This window comes from Bubalus bubalis, chromosome 3, assembly GCF_019923935.1.
Source record: "Bubalus bubalis isolate 160015118507 breed Murrah chromosome 3, NDDB_SH_1, whole genome shotgun sequence".
In the NCBI taxonomy this organism is placed as follows: Eukaryota; Metazoa; Chordata; class Mammalia; order Artiodactyla; family Bovidae; genus Bubalus; species Bubalus bubalis.
This window is the reverse complement of record NC_059159.1, coordinates 150,487,318-150,509,546: the sequence shown is the minus strand read 5'-3', so window position 1 is coordinate 150,509,546 and position 22,229 is coordinate 150,487,318. Positions and strand designations below refer to the sequence as shown.

The 22,229-nt window shown below is 44.4% G+C and overlaps 1 protein-coding gene across 2 annotated transcripts in view; it reads right to left on the bottom strand.

The window, feature by feature from the left end:
* SHC3 (SHC adaptor protein 3) overlaps nucleotides 1-21,875 on the bottom strand; it is a 192,285-nt gene extending 170,410 nt beyond the window's left edge. Inside the window, exon 1 of one of the 2 annotated variants that reach the window (XM_006064072.4) lies at nucleotides 20,531-21,875. In XM_006064072.4, the coding sequence (XP_006064134.3) occupies nucleotides 20,531-20,986 (456 nt within the window). In that variant the 5' untranslated portion in view covers nucleotides 20,987-21,875. The remainder of the gene's footprint in view (nucleotides 1-20,530) is intronic. The other variant, XM_025282118.3, reaches the window with a different exon arrangement.
* Nucleotides 21,876-22,229: the final 354 nt, after the last annotated feature.

The window sequence follows — 22,229 nt, the reverse complement described above, 5'->3', positions numbered from 1 at the left end:
CCTAGAAGCCTTGTCATGGCAACCAGATCTCTTGAAACAGCCCCTTCGTACTCCTAGGGAGGGTGACTTGTATCTTCTTTCTTTTGATACTTGTCAGTCTTGTTAGGCTTATCCATCTTATTGATTATTTTTTCCACAGAATCAGATTTTTGTTTCATTTTTTTTCCCTATTGATTTTGTTTTTCATTACATTGATTTCTGCTTTTATCTTTGTTATTTCCTTCCTGCTACTTGATTTGGCTTTATTTTGTTCTTTTTTAGTGTCTTGAGCTAGATACTTGGGTCACTGCTTGGAGAAATTTTCTCTTTTCCAAAGTAAGCATTTGTTGCTATAAATTTCCCTCTTGGTACTATTCTAGCTGTGTCCCACATATTTTGATATGATGTAGTTTCATTTTCATTCAATTCTATGTATTTTTGAATTTCCTTTGCAATTTGTCCTTTGTCCAGGGATTATTTACAGGCATATTGCTTAATTTTCAAGTGTTTGTATATTTTTCTGTTGTCTTTCCTTATCAATTTCTAATTTGAATTCATTGTGGTCAGAGAACATACTTTGTATGATTTTAATTATTTTAAACTTGGTTAGGTTTGCTTGCTTTATGGCTTGAACTGTGGTCTATCTTAGTAGATATTCCATGAGTACTTGATAAGAATGTTTATCCTGTTGTGGTTTCATAGAGGACTCTACAGATGTCTATCCAACTCTATAGCTGATTATGTTGCTCAGTTGTGTATATCCTTGCTGATTTTCTGGAGAAGGCAATGGCACCCCACTCTAGTACTCTTGCCTGGAAAATCCCATGGATGGAGGAGCCTGGTAGGCTGCAGTCCATGGGGTCACGAAGAATCGGACATGACTGAGCTACTTCACTTTCACTTTTCACTTTCATGCACTGGAGAAGGAAATGGCAACCCACTCCAGTGTTCTTGCCTGGAGAATCCCAGGGACGGGGAGCCTGGTGGACTGCCGTCTCTGTGGTCGCACAGAGTCGGACACAACTCAAGTGACTTATCAGCAGCAGCATGGTGTTAGGAAGAGTTCTAATTTCATTCTTTTACATGTAGCTGTCCAGTTTTCCCAGCACCATTTATTGAAGCGACTTGGCAGCAGCTGCAGCAGCTGATTTTCAGCACAGTAACCTATCCATTGCTTGGGATGAGCTGTAGAAACCTCCATCTATAACTGTGGGTATATACAAGCATTCCTGTACTTGTTTCTGTTACAAGAATTAATTCATAATACATATATAGCTACACTATGCTCTTCTCATCCAACAATGCCTTGTGAAATCCAATCAACTATAATAAAACTCTAACTCACTGTTTTAAACATCTGCATGTTACTGTGTGGTGTTAATACACCACAACTTATTCCACCATTCTGCTGGGGACATTCACTTTATTTTATGGGTAGCATTATTTTCAGTGACAATTCCGCTGTCCTTCTTAATTGTGATTCTGAGTTTTGATGACCGAGGTTGATGGTTGGAAGTTCACAGTAGTTGTATGGCCTATAGGAGGGGGATAAGAGGGCAGAGATGAGTCTGCACTGAGTCTTTTGATAAAAGGAACTGTGACTCTGAAAATCATCTGTTTGTAGATTATAAAGAATAATCCACAAAGAAAGCCCTATCATCCTTTCTTGGAAAACAGAGCAGCTGTATCTTAGACAAATGTGAATCTACCTCTGTCATGGAGGCATATGAACTAAGGCCCAAATTAAGGCCCAAGTTATCCTTCAGTTCAGTTCAGTCGCTCAGTCATGTCTGACTCTTTGCCACCCCATGGACTGCAGCGCTCCAGACCTCCCTGTCCATCACCAACTCCCGGAGTCTACTCAAATTCATGTCCATTGAGTCAATGATGCCATAAACCATCTCATCTTCTGTTGTCCCCTTCTCCTCCTGCCTTCAATCTTTCCCAGCATCAGGGTCTTTTCCAATGAGAAAATTCTTTGCATCAGGTGGCCAAAGTATTGGAGTTTCAGCCTCAGCATCAGTCCTTCTAATGAATAGTTAGGACTGATTTCCTTTAGAATGGACTGGTTGGGTGTCTTTGCTGTCCAAGGGACTCTCAAGAGTCTTCTCCAACACCACAGTTCAAAAGTATCCATTCTTTGGTGCTCAGCTTTCTTTATAGTCCAACTCTTACATCCATGCATGACTACTGGAAAAACCATAGCTTTGACTAGATGGACCTTTGTTGGCAAAGTAATGTCTTTGCTATTTAATGAGCTATCTAGGTTGGTCATAACTTTTCTTCCAAGGAGCAAGTGTCTTTTAATTTCATGACTGCAATCACCATCTGCAGTGATTTTGGAGCCCCAAAAATAAAGTCTGTCACCGTTTCCATGGTTTCCCCATCTATTTGCCATGAAGTGATGGGACTGGATGCCATGATTTTAGTTTTCTGAATATTGAGTTTTAAGCCAACTTTTTCACTCTCTTCTTTCACTTCCATCCAGAGGCTCTTTAGTTCTTCTTCACTTTCTGCCATAAGGGTGGTGTCATCTGCATATTTGAGGTTATTGATATTTCTCCCATCAATCTTGATTCCAGCTTGTGCTTCATCCAGTCCAGCGTTTCTCATGATGTACTCTGCATGTAAGTTAAATAAGCAGGGTGACAATATACAGCCTTAATGTACTCCTTTCCTGATTTGGAACCAGTCTGCTGTTCCAGTTCTAGTTCTAACATCCAGTTCTAAATGTCCACTTCTTTTTTTTTTTTTTAGTATTTTATTTTATTTTTTAACTTTACAATATTGTATTGGTTTTGCCATATATCAACATGAATCCGCCACAGGTATCCACTTCTAAATTATCCTTCAGATCACATTAGATCAGATCAGTCACTCAGTCATGTCTGACTTTTTGTGACCCCATGAATCGCAGTACGCCAGACCTCCCTGCCCATCACCAACTCCCGGAGTTCACTGAGACTCATGTCCATCGAGTCAGTGATGCCATCCAGCCATCTCATCCTCTGTCGTCCCCTTCTCCTCTTGCCCCCAATCCCTCCCAGCATCAGAGTCTTTTCCAATGAGTCAACTCCTTGCATGAGGTGGCCAAAGTACTGGAGTTTCAGCTTTAGCATCATTCCTTCCAAAGAAATCCCAGGGCTGATCTCCTTCAGAATGGACTGGTTGGATCTCCTTGCAGTCCAAGTGACTCTCAAGAGTCTTCTCCAACACCACAGTTCAAAACCAGCAATTCTTCAACACTCAGCTTTCTTCACAGTCCAACTCACATCCATACATGACCACTGGAAAAACCATAGCCTTGACTAGACGGACCTTTGTGGCAAAGTAATGTCTCTGCTTTTGAATATGCTATCTAGGTTGGTCATAACTTTCCTTCCAAGGAGTAAGTGTCTTTTAATTTCATGGCTGCAGTCACCATCTGCAGTGATTTTGGAGCCAAAAAAATAAAGTCTGACACTGTTTCCACTGTTTCCCCATCTATTTCCCATGAAGTGATGGGACCGGATGCCATGATCTTCGTTTTCTGAATGTTGAGCTTTAAGCCAACTTTTTCACTCTCCACTTTCATCAAGAGGCTTTTGAGTTCCTCTTCACTTTCTGCCATAAGAGTGGTGTCATCTGCATATCTGAGGTTATTGATATTTCTCCCGGCAATCTTGATTCCAGCTTGTGTTTCTTCCAGTCCAGCGTTTCTCATGATGTACTCTGCATATAAGTTAAATAAACAGGGTGACAATATATAGCCTTGATGTACTCCTTTTCCTATTTGAAACCAGTCTGTTGTTCCATGTCCAGTTCTAACTGTTGCTTCCTGACCTGCATACAGATTTCTCAAGAGGCAGATCAGGTGGTGTGGTATTCCCATCTCTTTCAGAATTTTCCACAGTTTATTGTGATCCACACAGTCAAAGGCGTTGGCATAGTCAATAAAGCAGAAATAGATGTTTTTCTGGAACTCTCTTGCTTTTTCCATGATCCAGCGGATGTTGGCAATTTGATCTCTGGTCCCTCTTCCTTTTCTAAAACCAGCTTGAACATCAGGAAGTTCACGGTTCGCATATTGCTGAAGCCTGGCTTGGAGAATTTTGAGCATTACTTTACTAGCGTGTGGATGAGAACAGGACAAAACTCTAAAAATAGAATATACACTAATCCAAACAATTCCACCAAATTTTTCACATGAGCAACGTCTCTTAAAAGTAATTAACAAACTAATACATAAACAAATAGAATCCAGGATATCATGAGATTGGGACTGTTGATTGAGGGAGAAATGTTTAACTTGGAGAGAAGAAAGTAAGGGAAACATTCCTCCAGCTCCCTCAGGCTCTGTAACCTAATAATGAAGATCAGACCTGCAAACGTCAACCACATGGAGGGAAGCCATCAAGTGTAATCCAACAAGGACCAGTGTTTGAATGGTCCCTCCATTAAATAGGGAGCATCCTGACTCTAAGAGGCTAGAGATGGCAGCTGACCTCTCACCGTCCCTCTGACTCTGGCCAACCCCTAGTCAAACGCCATGCCCACTCCCACCTTCAAAGTGTTTCTCACTCTGGCTCTCTTGCTTGAACACTCTCCACTCTTCTACCTACCCAGATCTGGACAGTCTTTCAGGACCCAGAAAAAAAAAAATCCCACACCTTCTGTGAAGCCTTTCTTGATAACTCCAGCCACCACTAATCTCTCACTATGCCATTAGAACCTTATTGAACATGATGTTTTTTTCTTTCTTTTTAAAATGGAGCTGCTTTTCCTTCTCAACTGGATCACAAGTTCCTTTTGTAAAATCACCCTGTACCTCTTTCACAATCCACAATACCTTCCACAGGACAAGGCAAGTAATTGAGTCCTCAGAAAATACTTGTTGATACATTCATTTTCCCTCATTCTTTTTCATAAATCCACATGCTTTAATTAGAGGTGGGAGCATGTGGAAGTGTTCAGTTTAGCTTTCTGTTTGGAAATGTCCTGGTGACATTTGGTTATACAATATTTTAACTTAATAATAATTATTCATGGCTCTCATTAAAGTTGATTCTCTTATTGAAATCTTTCTGCAATTAGTACTAGAGAAAAAGCAATATAAAACAGAATTCATGGGTCCCTCTGATCTAGGGAACACCCTGTAAAGACTTTGGATGGGCTATTTCATACATGCCAGTTCACAGAAAGAACAATCATCAAGGGACTTTTAAACAGAACAGAGTTCAAAATGTGCCTCTCTGAAGTCACATTCTTAATCACCAACCATATATGACAGGACCACAGGTCACCCTCGTAACCAGTCTCTTTTGCTCTGTCATACGCCCCAGTGGCCTCCAGCCACCATGATTCCTCCATTGTCACATAGTAAATGTTTGTCACAGGCTCTTTACCCAGGGACATTTTGGGGAGAGCCAGCTGACCTTCTTTTCCACAATGCATGGCCATGTAAACCTTCTATGGAGAATGATTTCTTGAAAGCAGGGACCATTGAATTCATGTTAGGTTTGCAGGAGCTCCAGCAACATGAATCTGGCAGGTTCTCACTCAGCATGGATTAAACTGATGAACACAAAGACAGGCCTACGGGGCTGTGGAGACCCTGAGGAGTGACACTAACCCTGCCTCACCAGAGAGACAGGAGGGAACAGCTGCCCGAAGTTCTTGAAAGCTAACAGAGTTAATGGACTCTCCATCTCAAGGGACACGATTTTGAGAAAACTCTAGGAGACAGTGGAGAACAGAGTAGCCTGGCATGTTGCAGTCCATGGAGTCCCAGAGTCAGGCACAACTGAGCGACTGAACAACAACAGAGTTATTCCAGGCCAAGATGGAGTGGACAGAAGAGGCCCAGAGTGGGAAAATGGCCTTGGAACTAAGGCCAGAGTTGCAACTTGTTTGGGGAAAACAAGTTGTTATAAGGCTGGAAACTGGAGGGGCAAGAGTTGAAGCTCAAGAGCTAAACTGAAGCCAAATCATGAAAGTCTGGGTATCATATGAAATTCATTTGGATTGAATTCCATAAGCAAAAGCAAGTGACAGAGAGATTTTAATTAAGAAGATGAGATATGCATTTTACAAAGATAAATGATTCACCACATTAACAGAAGAATGCAAAAAATATATATTTACTCACTAGATGCTGGAAACTACTTTGAAACTTTTTGAAAACTAAGGTTATAGGAAATGTTTCTTAACTTGTAAAAGGTACACAGTAAATGTCCTCCTTTATAGTTAAGTAACAGGACTCACTTTATAGCCAGGAATGAAAAAGTCACCTTCATCAATAGAATTGATCACTGTTCTTTAGGTCCCACAAGTATCGTAGGAAAAGATTAATATTAGCTAAAACTTACTGTACTCACAGGCAAAAATATTTGCCCAAATGGAAATACGTGTGTAGAAGAATGTTCATTATTTTACTGGGATAAATTGGAAACTATCTACATGTCTAACAATAGCTGCTGCTGCTGCTAAGTCGCTTCAGCCATGTCCGACTCTGTGCGACCCCAGAGACGGCAGCCCACAAGGCTCCCCAGTCCCTGGGATTCTCCAGGCAAGAACACTGGAGTGAGTTGCCATTTCTTTCTCCAATGCATGAAAGTGAAAAGTGAAAGTGAAGTCGTTCAGTCGTGTCCAACTCTTCGAGACCCCATGGACTGCAGCCTACCAGGCTCCTCCGTCCATGGGATTTTCCAGGCAAGAGTACTGGAGTGGGGTGCCATTGCCTTCTCCAGTCTAACAATAGAGAACTGACTAAATAAGTATCAGCACCTCCATATACATGAATATTTGGCTTCCCAGGTGGCTTAGTAGTAAAGAACTGCGTGCCAATGCATGAGACATAAGAAACATGGATTCAGTCCCTGAATAGAGAAAATCCCCTGGAGGAGAATATGGCAACCTACTCCAGTACTCTTGCCTGGATTATCCCATGGACAGAGAAGCCTGGTGGGCTACAGTCCATGGGGTCGCAAAGAGTCAGACACGACTGAAGTGACTTAGCACACACGCATGCACACATACATGCATGCATGTATACTGTGCATGTAACATCGTGCATGAATGTTAAGCAAATGCCAAAAAGAAGGAAGCAGAATTATAAATGCTAATACTGAAAGATTTCCAAGGCATATTAAATTTTTTAAAAAAGCAAGTCACAGAAAAATGTATGTAGGATATTTTGCTTTGTAAAACAGAAAGGGAAAAGAAAAGATACAAGAAAGGAAGGTAAAAAAGTGTGCATATGTGTGTCTGGAAATACAAATAGCAAACAGGTGATGGTGATTATCTATGAAAGGAAGAAAATTTGAAGGGAAGGCTGTTGAGAGGACACTCTGAAACATCTAAGTAAGACTATATCATCTTTTTTATTTAATTTAAAAAAGAAGAGTCCTTCCCAAAGCAATCATCGACGACTGGTTAGTTCATTGTAATAGTCACAGCAAGAAATGATGAAGGTATGAATCAGAGCAAAAGGAAAAGAAAAAGAAGATTTGAAACCCTGTGGAATAGAAATGATAGCTCAGTGATTGAACGGATACAATGAGTTTAGGAAAAGGAGGCATTCAAGGATGGCTTTGAGGTCTTGAATTTGAGAAGTAGGTGAGCAATGAAACCCTTAACTGAGGTGGGAAAGGTTATGAGTTTGAGATTTGTTTCATTTACGGGGCCCTGAAAGAGAGGATGGGCATGTTACATGGACAGTGAACAATACAGACCTGCGCCCAACATATGCCACTGGCCTTTGACCTATGACATGGGTCCAAGCCACCATACTCCTCCTTATTACCTCTCAACTGTCTCCACTTTTATTCCTGCCTTTCCAATCTGTTCTCCACACAGAAGATAGAATAGTCTTTCAGAAAATCTCCAGTGGTTTCCCACTGTACTTGCCTAGTGCTGGCCAGTCCGTGGGGACCCTCTCCTGACTCAATACACTAATTACATTGGCTACTGTCAGTTTCCATCTCCTCCTAGAATGGAACATGCACACACACACACACTCACTCATGCTTGAACACATCTGCATACCAATTCCATCCATCTTCCTGGATATCTAGGGCTCCACTTCCATATCACCTCCTCTGAGAAGCCATCCTTGATCTCCACATCCTCACCACCAATGTGATCTCCTGGTACTTTCTCTCCTCTGTCTCCACCACTGGCACCAAAAGAGCAGGAATTATGCTTATTTAATCCCCTCTTTTGGAGAAGGCAATGGCACCCCACTCCAGTACTCTTGCCTGGAAAATCCCATGGACAGAGGAGCCTGGTAGGCTGCAGTCCATGGGATCGCTAAGAGTCAGACACAACTGAGCGACTTCACTTTCACTTTTTACTTTCATGCATTGGAGAAGGAAATGGCAACCCACTCCAGTATTCTTGCTTGGAGAATACCAGGGACAGGGGAGCCTGGTGGGCTGCCGTCTATGGGGTCACACAGAGTCAGACATGACTGAAGCGACTTAGCAGCAGCAGCAGAAGCAATCACCTATTTATCCCCAACACATTACCCCAGGATGGGAACTTAGTTGGAGAAGACTCTTGAGAGTCCCTTGGATTGCAAGGAGATCCAACCAGTCCATTCTAAAGGGGATCAGTCCTCGGTGTTCTTCGGAAAGAATGATACTAAAGCTGAAACTCCAATACTTTGGCCACCTCATGCGAAGAGTTGACTCATTGGAAAAGACTCTGATGCTGGGAGGGATTGGGGGCAGGAGGAGAAGGGGACAAAAGAGGATGAGATGGCTGGATGGCATCACCGACTCGATGGACGTGAGCCTGAGTGAACTCCAGGAGTTGGTGATGGACAGGGAAGCCTGGCATGCTGCGATTCATGGGATGGCAAAGAGTCGGACACGACTGAGCAACTGAACTGAACTGAATAAAATAATTGGTTAGTAGATTGATGGAGGAGTTAATGAATGAGAAGAGAAACAGAGAGGGTAAGACTGTTTATAAATAATCCAGGAATAGAAATGAGGAGAAAAAGCAAAGAAGAAGAACCTTCACAGCAGATGCCAGGAGTCTGGGAGAGAGGCTGTGAGGTGTCAGCACCAGATGAAGTGGGTTTTCGGTTTTATAATTAGAGGGTCACCCAGGAACCTTTTCCAGACACTGTCCACAGGTCAGAAGAAGTCAATTGTCTCATATTGGCATGAATTAGGTGAAAGAAAGTGAAATGAGGAAGGTGGAGTAGCAAGGGAAGAAGGGCTACTTGGAGGGGAATTTGTTTTAGATGCAAGCAGCCTAAGGAGGGAGGAGGGCATGGTAACCCACTCCAATATTCTTGCCTGGAGAATCCCATGGACAGAGGAGCCCAGAGAGCTACAGTCCCTGGAGTCACAAAGAGTCAGATATGACTGAGCGACTAAGCATGGCACAGCCTAAGGAGGAGGTCCAAACAATCAGTTATATTTTATCAAAAGTAATACTCAAAACTCAGCACTTCTAAGTATTGTGTGACATGTCAATATCATCCACACCCTCGAAGTTAAGACTCTGCAAAGCTGTGTTACTATACATCTTTTCCCACCTCCCATAACTATTTACACCCCAAGAATTGGCAAACCCTGGGAAGATCCCCTGGAGCAGGAAATGGCAAGCTACTCCAGTATTCTTAACTGAAAAATCCATGGACAGAGAAGCCTAGCGGGCTACAGTTCATGGGATCTCAAAAAGTTGGACACAACTGAACATGCGCAAACATACACAGCACATAAATCATGTTTTTGTCCAGAAAGCCAAGTGTTAACTTTTCTTAGCAAATCTCTGCCCTGGGAGTCTTAACCAACAGATAGTGCAGGAGGGAGAGGGTGGGGCGGGCGGCAGGGCGCAACAGAAGTGGGGAATGCAATTATAGGACAGGAGTTTGTGGATCACACTGGAACATCAGAACCCCCTCCTCTCAGCCATCATTTGATGATTTTTATTTTCTTCTCCCATGTTAGTGAATAAGTAACTAAGCCACTCTGCAAACAAGATTATTATCTATTACAGGAGTTGCTACTTCCAGTGAACAAATTCACAGCTCAGTCCTTTAGAGACTGCAGCCACCACCACCTCACAAATAACCATCCTTAAAAAAAAAAAGCAGTGTTTGGGGACTTCTCTGTGGTTCAGTGCTGAAGACTCCATGTTCCCAACGCAGGGGGTCCTGGTTCGATCCCTGGTCAGGGAACTAGATCCCACATGTTGCAAATAAGAGTTCTCGTGCTGTATGAAGATTCAAGATGCTGAGTGCTGCAACTACGACTGGGTGCAGCCAAATAAATAAATAAGACAACTTTTTAAAAAGCAGTGTTTGGACTCCCCTGGTGGTCCAGTGGTTAAGACTCCGGACTTCAGTGCCGGGGACACAGGTTCTATCCCTGGTCAGGGAAGATCCTGCATGCCACACTGTGAAGCCCCCAAAATAATAATAATAATTTTAAAATTTTAAAACAATGTCCCTAGCCCAGAGACCAGGAGGAGAGTCTAAAGGGGGAGCTCCTGAAGGAGTGAAGCCAGCAGAACCAGACAAGGACAAACAAGGCTGACACGTGCAAGAATCAGGATTTCTAGACTGTGCCCCAGCTTTCATCAGTTACAAGAACACGGACAAAAGATAGGAGCTTCTCAGAACGTGAGCTCAGGAAAGTCTCAAGTGTCTAACAGTGTTTCCTCTGGCCCAGGACTCAGGCCAGCTTGCTCACGTGATGATCAGCCTTTCACACAAAGCCCAGTTTCTGAAAGGGACCAGCCCTAGCTACTTCCACTGTCTGGTAATATATACTCTTCATTCTCTAATTTGCTCAAAGCTACAAACAGAAGCTCACATGAAACCACTTTTTTAAAATCTATGAGAGCAACTCTTACATTGAGAAAACTAGGCCTATAAATTACTATTATTATTTGCAAATCATAAAGAAAATGCACAGTTTTTCCATTTTAGTAATGACTCCCAGTGGGGCTTCCCAAGCGGCTCACCAGTAAAGAATCCACCTGCCAAGGCGGGAGACGCAGGAGACATGGGTTTGATCCCTGAGTCAGAAAGATCCCCTGGAGAAGGAAATGGCAACCCACTCCAGTACTCTTGCCTGGAGAATCCAATGGACAGAGGAGCCTAGCAGACTTCAGACCATGGGGTCACAAAAGGAACTGGACATGACTTAGTGACTATACAACAACAATAACTCATGGATCTAGAAACACCTGTTTCCCTCCTAGAGCCTCTGTCCCTGGTTGAGAGCCTGTACACAGACACACAAGGGGGCTGTATTCCACCAGTGAACTTGTTCTGGCCTCTGGTGATAATGTTAGGTGTGACACCTCATGTATCAGGCCTCCACTCTGAGCAAGTCTCAAACCACAGACACACTCTTGCCACTGGTCCCAAAAGTTCCACAGCTGTCCTGGTGTGCAGAGGTCATAGTTCATCTGTCTTATACTCCAGGGTTTTGGTTTGAGGTCCTGCTTGAGGAATTTTTAAAGGTGTCTCCATTTGGTGCCCAGAGAAATGGTAAGAAAACCTGAGATTCTTCCAGGAGATTTACTTAGGCGTTTCTTATCTTTCATCTCCATTCTTCCAGGGCACATGAATCTCTCTAACTGTTTGGGTGAACTAATGGCCATCCTAGATGAGACTCCAAAAGTTTGTGGCTATGCCTGTGATGCTGAATTTGTGTGTTAACTTGGCTAGGCCACCGGGTGCCCAAAGAGGGACCAACAGTGATTCTGGGTGTTTCTGTGAAGGTGTTTATGGATGACTTTAACATTTAAATGGATAGACTGAGTAAAGCAGACTGCCTTTCCCAATGTGGGTGGGTCTCATCCAATCAACTGAAGGCCTGAATAGAACAAAAGACTGACACTCCCCTAGGATAAGAGGTAATTCCTCCTACCTGAGGGCCTTCAAACTGGGATAATGGCTTTCTCCTGCCTTTGGACTCACACTGAAATGTTGTCTCTTCCTGGGTCATAAGCCTGCTGACTCACCCTGCGGACTTCTCAGTAATCACATACGCCAATGTCTTGTCACAAATCTCCTATACGTACATCCTATTGGTTCTCTATCTCTGGAGACCCTGGACTAATACACTGCTATAAAAACAGTTTGGGAGAAAACCCGTTCCTCAAAGGGTCATCTGGTTACTGGAGAGTCAGAAGAGGGGTGGTCCAGGGGAGCCCGAGCAGGGTGGGTAGCAAGGTACAGCTCCCACCCCATCCCCTGGGGGTGCCCATCAGCAGTGCCTCTTGGAGCCCAAAGTCATCACCTTTAAAGAAGAAACCACAAGGGCTGCCCTACTGTCTCTGCCCTGGGGACCACAGAGTCGAATGCAAGGGTGTCCCAGGGCCTGTGACCCTGAACATGCTCCGCCAGATGTGGAAGCACTATGAAACTCAATCCTGCAACTTATTCATCAGAACCTCGAGTTCTGTCTGAGAGCCCCAGCCCTGCACCATTCAGGAAGTGGGGGAGGCCGTGAGCTGGCAGCTGGAGAAGCTGACTCGGGTACCTGAGGGCTCATCAGACCATCCTCTCTCTTTTTTATGTTGATGTTTTGTATGCTCAGTGTGTGTTTGAAAATCTCCACAGCACATGTTTACATTTTATAAAGAAAGGTTGATGGGACTTTTAAGACTCTACCCTCCCAATGCAGGGGGACTGGGTTCAGTCCCTGGTCAGGAAATTAGGTTCCACTTATGACAACTAAAAGTCCGAATGCTACAGCTAAAGATCCCGCATGCTGCAAATAAGACCTGGGAGCAGCCAAACAGTAATAACATACATTTAGAAAAAAAAAAAAAGGTGTACAAAAGCAGGTGAGAGACATCACAAGGCTGCAGGACTGCCAGCAACAGAAGGTGGCTCGTCAGTGTCTGGGCTTAGAGTCCATGACTGTTTCTCTGCGGGCCCTGGGACCCATCAGATAATGGATCCCAGGCCCCAGAGGCTGCCTTTCTCATTATTGCTGCCTCACAGATTCAGCATTAGGGGACAACCATCTCTCCCCCCATATGCCCTCCTCCCCGGGGTTGGGGGAGGGCAAAGGTCCTCTCCTGCTGAGCAGGCTGTGGGGACTTCTGCTTGAACAGGCCTCTGCTCGGTAACATCAGTGTCCAAACCGAGGCCCGGAGGGAAAGGAAGTAAGAAGTATGTGCCAAGTCCTAGGAGGGAAAGGGGTCTTCAGGATCTGACCTGGTGCAGCACAGTGGTCCCAGCAGAACCGAACTGTGCATACACACTGAGTCCACCTCCAGGAGGGCCAATGAAAGGGCTGGTTCTTCACCATGAAGAACACTCAAAAAACAGTCACCTTTTCATGGTTTCATCACCAGAGATAAAAACGTTGTTTTTCCCTCTTTGGGGGAAAGCATAAGAGACCCTGATTTTATAGTGTTTCTGCTGAAAACAGGTTAGGGGCTAGTTTTCCCTCAACAGAGCTAGAGCTGTGCTGTGGTTTTTCAAAAAAATTTTAAACAGAAGATTTTTATATGGGCAAGTGGTATTAGAAATGCTGAATATTTGCAAAAGCAATAGGATTGAACCTGGTCTGTGAGCCCGTTTAGACTGCCAAACAATTATGCTTAATGGAATTTGATAAAATAAAGTTTGTCAGAAGGGTCCCAGCAGAGAGGCTGAGTGAAGGCTAAGTCCCACTGAGTCTGTGGAGTTGGTACAAATTTAAGTTTCTTAAAATTTGAAATCAAATCTTTGCAGATTTTTCTGCCCATTCAATAGACAGAAGTGAGGAAAGGCTCTTCTGAGGGGCCTTTACTTTAGCAAAACAACACGTTTCAGAAAAACTAGGATGGCTTCAAGTCAGCTTGAAAGTAAGCAGCTGGGACCTCCCTGATTAAGATTCTACACTTCCACTGCAGGGGACGATGGTTCAGTCCCTGGTCAGGGAAGTAAGATCCTTCATGCCAGGTGGTGTGGCCGATAAATAAATATAGAAAGGAAGAAGCATCATAACAACAAGCTCTTTGAACATTCTTCCTCAGAAAGTCTTGGCTTGGAGGGTTTCAGGTACTTTGAAGCTGCTGAGCGTCAGAAACACCAGTAATAAGGTGAGTCTCCTGCCCTTCAACTCTCCCATTCCTGCAGCTTCTCCTCCGGCACCCAGGTTTCCCGACAGTTCCTGCAGGAGATGAGACCATGGCTAGAAATGGAGATCTCAGCTGGAAGGTGGTGGAATTTGCCAGACCTCTCTTATCGAGAGTCAAGGCAAGTCTGAGCCCAGAGTCTGAGGGCCAAAGACCAAGGATGCCCTGAGTTGCTATCATCTACCAGAGCAAGGGCAGAGGCTGATCCCAGCCTGAGGCACTGCAGAGTCAAGAAGATGCTAGAGGAAACAGTTCCCCAAGGAGAGCAGCAACTGGTCCTCTCCTCCCAGATGCATCACAGGTATGCATGGCACCTTCTCCCCACCAAGGTGAAGAGAACAGCCCTGCGTGAACCATGGAAACTCAGCCTTTGACCCAGCATCTTGTTGGAATTCAGTGGTTCTCGTGGAGATTCCTGGCCCTGGCCCTCCAAGTTTAACTAGTGTCTTTCTGTTTATTTTAGGAAAACAGCACCAATCCTAGCGCTGGGAGGCACAGACTGATGCCTCTGTGTGTGTGTGTGTGTCTGTGTTTGTGTGTGTGTCTGTGTGTGTCTGTGTGTCTGTATATGTGTGTGATTAGTTGCTCAGTCATGTCTGACTCTTTGCAACTCCATGGTCGAGAGCCCACCAGACTGCTCTGTCCATGGGATTTTCCAGGCAAGAATACTGGATTGGGTTGCCATTTCCTCCTTCAGGGGATCTTCCCAATCCAGGGATTGAACCCGTGTCTCCTGTGTCTCCTGTACTGGCAGGCAGATTCTTTATTGCTGAGCCTTTACCACTGAGCCACGTGGGAAGCCCAGACTGACACATATCAACGGGTTATTGTCTCCACGCTGGTGGTGGTTAGGGAAGAGGCTAAACCACATGGGGACAGAATGATTTGTTGGTTTTTGGTGGGTTTTTTTTCAACCTCAACTGAAAATCAATGCTTATGAATTTGCAGGACCAAAAGCAACTTGTAAGATTATTGTGCAGCTGCATGTGCACACACACACACACACACACACACACAAAGCCAACATCCACCCACTCAGCAGGACATTCTTACACTTAATTCCTCCTACCATAAAGACATTCTTCATCCACTACACATTGTAAATTTTTTATGTTAAAATTCAATTTTTTTCTTGTCCTTTACCCAGGAAATATGCCCAATTGATCATTTTTTTGCATTTCATCTGAAACTATCTTTTTCTGAATTAATTCCATGTAACTTTATTTGTCTTTGGGTATTTTCGTTTGAAGGGTTGAATCCTCACTGTGCTTTCCCCTGAACCCTGTGCAACTTTCTGGGCAGTAGCACCGTGGGGTCTGGTCTTGGCCGAAGCCACCCAGAAGGCACGTGACCCGGGGAAGCACAGCCTGACACCATGGTGCAAGCCAGAGGCCCCTTTCTTCCAGATGCACGAGGTTCAGGAGTAAAGACCTGCCCCAGCCATGACAGGCTGACCTCTTGAGCCCCACACTCTGAGGTGGCCAAATGGATCTGGGGTCCTGGTGTCCAGGCACCCTGCAGATTCTCCAGGCCATGTTCCTGCTCGGAGACACCACAACCAAGAGAGGGGCGGCAGGCTTCACACACCCTTCAGAACAAGCCAGTTGGCTGGAAAGCCAGCCTTTTACATGTCTTACATGTCTGTTGCCGAAGTATCCCACTATCACAACTTTGCCAAAATGATATTTCTCATATATGACAAATATGAAAATATGACGTATATTCAAAGATAAAACCGAGTGGGAACGTAAAGGAGCAAGAAGTTCACTCTTTGTAAGATTTAAGTTTCACCAAAAGCTTATCTTCTTCAGAATTATTTTCTCTTAAATGTGAATGTAAAAGTAATGAATGAAATAATCAGGCATTTCTGGAAGTATAACATTTACTATTTTCTAATGACCCTGTCCGAAGTCATTACAAGGTGTCTACTCGGTGTGTGTGTGTATGCGTGTGTATGTGTGTGTGTGGTGTGGGATATGTGTATATGTGTTTATGTGTGATGTGGTGTGTGTGTGCATATACACATTTCACACATCTGCTATACTTGTGTCATTAAAAAAAAGAGGTGTCTTGCTTTCCAGATCAAATAAATAATTTTGTCTAATCTCACAAGAATTTCTTAAACTGTTTTTCAAATCATTTTGACAGTTTACATATAAGCCATGCATTCATGAGATTTTTCAACAATTTTAAGGAAAAAAATCAACTTTTAAAATTATGTTCTATATCAAGAAACAACTTACTCATCTAGAATTAAAACAAAATTTGATCAATCCCACCACAATAATATATCATGACTATACATGAAATAACTTTGTTGGTGACGTTTAATATGACCTTACTTAGCTCATAGTTATCAAAAGAATACAGTGCTAATAAAAGAAAAAAAATTGTAGATACTTTTTCTAAGAATAAATTTAAAATACTTTTAAAGACAGTGAGGCAAGTGAGAAAAAACTACCAATTAAGAATAAATTTTAGAGTAAGAACAGTTAATAAAGACCACCTATAAAAAGCAATAGAACATTTATAAATAAAATGAATAATTCGTACACCCTAAATATCATCAGAGTCACAAATGGGAGAAACAAAATAATTTTTAAAGAGCTTTTGTAAAAACAAGGCTTCATCCCAAAAGAAAAACAATCCAGCACTTCAGGAAATAATTCAGTAGTTCTCTGATTATTAAAATCTTCTATAAACAGCTCATAATGTGAAGCTATTGTCAGTAAAGACACAGCACCACTCTTTGCAGACCAAAACCTTGGCTGTCTGAGGGGGCTGTCACAGGATTTAAGAATGAATAACCTACTTTCTCTTGTGGCTTTCCTATTGGCTCAGTTGGTAGAGAATCTCCTTGCAATACAGGAGACCTGGGTTCGATCCCTGGGTTGGGAAGTTCCCTTGTCGGAGGGCATGGCAACCCACTCCAGTATTCTTGCCTGGAGAATCCCATGGACAAAGGAGTCTGGTGGGCTACAGTCCGTGGGGTTGCAAAGAGTTGGACATGACTGAGCGACGAAGTACAACCTACATTCTCACTGGGTTGCTGGGGATCAGCAAGCATCTTGACCTCCTGATTCTTGCTGTGGGCACTTGGGTCAGCCCTGAATGTGGCCACTTCTTATCCTGATCCTGTTTTGAGCCTGTGGTGTCATGTGCTGTAAAGTGAACTCTTCTTCTACAGAACCCTCCCATTGAGGGCCAACAGCTAACTCAGGTGTAGCCCACACAGTATTGCCTTCCATCAGGGCTGGTCAAGGCTGAACCTCAAGACAAGCTTGCTTCAAATGACTCTTCCACAACAGCCAGTGGCTATTTTAAAGAACTGACCCCCAACTGTTCTTGGCTATCTTTCCTTCCTAAACTGTTCGCCCTGCGGATCTGTGGGTAGAGCATCCCAATATTGCCTTTGGGACCTGCTAAACATCAGTAGCAGCCCCCATGGGCACTCAGGCTCCTCGCCAGCTTGGATTTCTAGGCAATAGAATTTGAAAGTGGGCAGCAGTGTCCTCCATATTTGTCTGTATGTCTTTAGGCCTTTCAAGCCCAAATGTAAAACAGTTTTAAAATAGAATTATAGTGAAAATATCCATTGCTCTTTGCTATTATGATTTTCCTTTATCTCAAGGACATACTTTCTTGTTCTTTTCCTTTTGTGTCACCAAAAAAGAAAAACACACACACACACACAAAACAAAACCCAGTGTCAGGCATACTTAGGCAGGTACAAAGGTGCCACCAATGGGTGTCCTGAAGTAACAAACACAAACCTGAACCCTTGCTCATTTGCATAATCTCATGCTGTTATTAACATCAGATTCAAGTGAAGGCACGAAGGACAAATTAAACATGCTCTGAGCCTGGAATTCTACTGCTGCTCAGGTATTACTATTTTTAAATTTCAAATCCTTCATTAATTAATATTACAACCTGCTATTCAAACAATTTGATGTTTCCTAATTGATACACCAGACATCTATATTTTACAATGTCCATTTTATGTAAGTAGATTACATTGAAATATTTTTAAAGAATAAATCTGTGTGCAATATCCTAATATTGTCTTTAGGTAGATATGTCTCTGAGGCAGGAAATCTATAATTATACAGCAGATGAGTCTTCCAGGAAACTAGAAAACATTTGGGGTTTTCCTTAATTTAGACATACATTTAAATCAAAGAGAATAATAATAAGTTCTCTCCCAAACTCCAAGCCTTTAGATTTTGCTGTTGATGTACAAGCAAGTTATAAAGACTGCCTCTTTTCTATCTACCAGAGATCTTTCAAAGTAAGGACACCAATAAAACTACTTGCAAATCAGCCAATAATACCAGGTTTCTTTCTTTCTTTTCTTTTTTTAGTTTTGTGATCTTTCAAGAAAATAAATTCACTGTTCTAAACTCAACAAGGGCAATTCAGAAATGTGCACTGACAGAAGGCCATGTGATGCTGTGAATCAAACGTGCGCAGAAGAAATTGTCCTTTAGTGTCTGGACTCCTTTGCTGTGTGATTTCAAACTTCTCCAGGGAAACCTGAGCTTATATTCCTGTGATGCCACCATTCACCACTGAAGATGGACCAGGCAACAGCAAGGAGCACTAACCGGGCATGCTATGTGCCCCCAGGTCACTACAATCCTTTGGCACAGCAAAATGACCCCAAATCCAGAAGGCTCCAGGCAGACCCAGCCTTTCACTTATTTGAGTGCTGCTCTTGCTTTGGGGTTGAGGGAACCGGATGTCACAACCTAATAGCCCAGGACAGTAGACTAGTTTTCTTTGGCCACAACTGACATTTAGAACTGGATGTCAGCCTCCATCCTTCAAAAAGCAAGAGTAAAGCCCTAAGCAAAGCAAGTTATTTTTTTAAAGGAAGCTTTAGAGACATAAGTTTGAAAATTCTCCCTCCATTTGGAAACTACCCTCTATGTTCAACATGACAGGTATAAAAACCTTTGCCAACATCTGTCTAACATGGTTCTTTTTTTCCTTCAGATAGCAATTATACTATATTACACATGCCACAAGTAATATACTCTGGCATCACTTCTTAACCTCAGTGTTGTCAGGGGTTTTGTTGTTTGGTTTTGTTTCTTCTTTTTCCCTTTTGTTTTCGGCTCCTGGTTATATAACTTAAAGAAGGCATAGAAGAGGAATATTCTTTTTTCTTTTACAATAAACTCAACCAGCTGTGCATACTATATATTGATCTTCATCCCTTTTGTAAAATATATGATTAATTCACTCTCAGAAGCTAAGAATGAAGATTAAATTAAAAAGGAGACTCGAAAGGAGAACAGGTCCATTTTTAATGCTCATGATCGCATTCCTTTTGTTAGTACTTTTGAGATAGTTAAAGATAGTCCACAAAGTCAACTGTTTCCTTTAATATTTGGTTCAAAATTATCAAGATATATTTTGCCAGGGGATGTGGTCTGTAGAATTTTGAAACTGGATCTGTAGCCAGTAAGTATTAATATCCACTAAGAGCCCGCAGGTTTCTCAGTGTGATTGGCAACACCGTGGGGACAGTGTGCATCTCATTTCTCTTAAAACAAAAAGTCATGTCTTGGAGTGACCAGTCTGAAATAATGTCATTTTGGCCCCTTTCCACTGTCTGGAGGCTGTCTGCCCAGCTGGAAGAGCGCTATGGTGATTCTCTGCTGCCCAACGACCAGAAGGATGTGATAAGCATGTGGCAGGCCAGAGGAATGCTGCTAAGTATTTGTTCTTTAAATATCATAGAATACTTGCATAAGAGAAGAATTTTGTGGACTACATCAGGCATGATTGTATAATTCTGTGTTGGAGGAAAAAAAAAAAATCTACTTTCCAGCCTGTGGCTCAGCTTCCTTTAGCCTATTTAAAGGGAAGGCCAGTCCTCAGGGGAAAACAGTCCCAAATTTCCTTCTGCTGCTGTAAACCAAAGGAGGCATGGAAGGAAAGGCAGAAACCAAAGAAAACCTTGCTGGCTAAGAAATTGCTACCTATCTGGTATAAAGGACAGTACTTGGGCTGCACTGCAAGAAGCTGGAAATTCTTGCTGAGGGAAGAAATGAAACCATCTACCCTGCCGCCTGGGGCAAACACAGAAGTAGTGACACCACCTGCCTTTCTCATCGCAGGGACTGCCCAGTTCTTCCAAGTGTGTACCCTAGGCAGACCTGATGCACAGTTCCCAGGGAGAGTGGTCCATGCCGAGAGGGGTACTGGCCGGACACATGGCAAAGCTCGGTGGCAAAGGCATGCCAAAGGAGCGGAGCCAGGGGAAACCAGGACAGTGAGGTCACCAATTTCAAAGCTTCTCCCACTGGATGCGCAATGGGTGCGTTTTCTGAGCTGGGTCCTCTCTGCCAAACGAGCTGGCTGCGAAAAAGTGCGCACCCCCGGGCCTCCAAGGCGACCCACTGTGCCGGACGCCTCTGCGCCCGGGCTTTCCCACCCGGCGGCCGGCGCCCGCACCCACCTTGACGACGTAGGTGACTCCTGCCCCCAGCACCTGGTCGTTGGCGTGCGGGGCGCGGGGCGGCGGCTCGTCGCCGGGTCGGCCCTTCCTGGCGGCGCGCATGGCCGGGGCGCGGGGGCCGGGGGGCGCGCTGCCGTCCGGGGCGGCCAGGCTGGGCGCGCTGCAGCTGCCAGAGAGCCGCGCGCCCGCCCGCTCCCTGGCCGCCGACAGGCCGCGGAGGCCCGAGCTGGAGAGTTTCAGGTGGGACACCTTGTGGAGCAGGTGGCCCAGGCTGCCCGGCCCATCGTCGGGCGCCCTGCGCAGCGCTTCTCCGGACACCAGGTAGGGGGCCGCCGCCGGGGCCGCGCGCGCCGCCGAGACCTTGCCACCGCCGCTCACCGACAGGTTGTGCAGAAGGTCATCGACCGATGTCACCGAGTCATTCCTGAAGCGGTTGTACTTGGTGCGTGGAAGCATGCCCCTCCGTGGGCTCGCCGCATCCGCCCGGGCGCTGCAGGTGCCGGCCCCGGCGCAGGCTGCCGCGCATAGCAGGCGAGCCGCGGTCCCCGGGGCGGGACGGAGCGGCCGGGACAGCAGGCTGGGGGGCGCGAGCAGCGGCGCCGGCCTCCCACCGCTAACACCCCGCACGGCCGCGGCCGCGCAGCCCCGGCCCCGGACTCGGCTGCTGAGGGCGGTACGTTCGCTTTGCAAAAGTCATAGTTTCCTCTGCTGCGCGCCCAGCTGCTTGGGGCTGCTCACAGCAAAAGCATGACTCACTCCGAGAGGAGACCCTTCTCAACAAAGGCTCGGTGAGCACTGCAAATCACTTCCTGTAGCAAAAAAAAAAAAAAGAAGAAGAAGAAAAAAAACCACATACACCCACTGACAGCACACTAGAGCCAATCAATTCTCAAATTTCCTTTCTCTACCTTCCCAGACATTTCCTTCCAACCTTTGGTTTTTCACCTCCCCTTTCCCTGCCCCCTTTCAGCATCTATGCCAGAGGTAAATCCTGTTCTTTCAAATGAACTTTCTGAAACCCATTATTCTATGCTAGGCTTTTTTCTCCCCTGTTCAGCCCATCTGCGAGCCTAGAAAAGTGTCTGACGGTGCAGCGTTAAAATGTGACGAAGGATTTTTAAGAATAAGATCTTCAGCGGATCCTCATGAATTTTGATTTGGAAAGCAGCAGGAATTCTTAAATAGCCAAAAAGAAAATATTCATTCCCAGGTGAACATAAAATATCAATCTCCAAGGTTTTTTTCAAGTCAACAGAGCAGCCATGACAAGAGTCTTTGTGGCGATGCAGTTCCTCCCCCTCCCAGGAAAAAAAAAAAAATCTGCGTATGAACTTCTGCCCAGAGCCACTGAGGGTCTCTTCCCTGATAATTTACAGCAGTCTTTCTCAGCCAGGGTTAAGCTGAAAACCTACTTCTGAAAAAGAAGAGTGTTTCTTTTGATGAATGGCAACAAGCTCCAGAAATCCATTCCAAAAGGGGGGCTGTGCTTGAAGCTTTATTCCAACTCAATGTGCTCAAGCTCTGGAGAAATGCCTAAGAAACGCTACAGATACATTTCAATATCCCTTTGGTTGCTGCTTGCAACTCTGCAGAAAGAAAGGGGGAAAATGCAGCTGCTGTCAGTACACTGATCAAGCCCGCCGAAAGATGCCTTGTTTTCAGGAGTCAGACACCGGCTGCAAGTGAAACGCACAGGCCT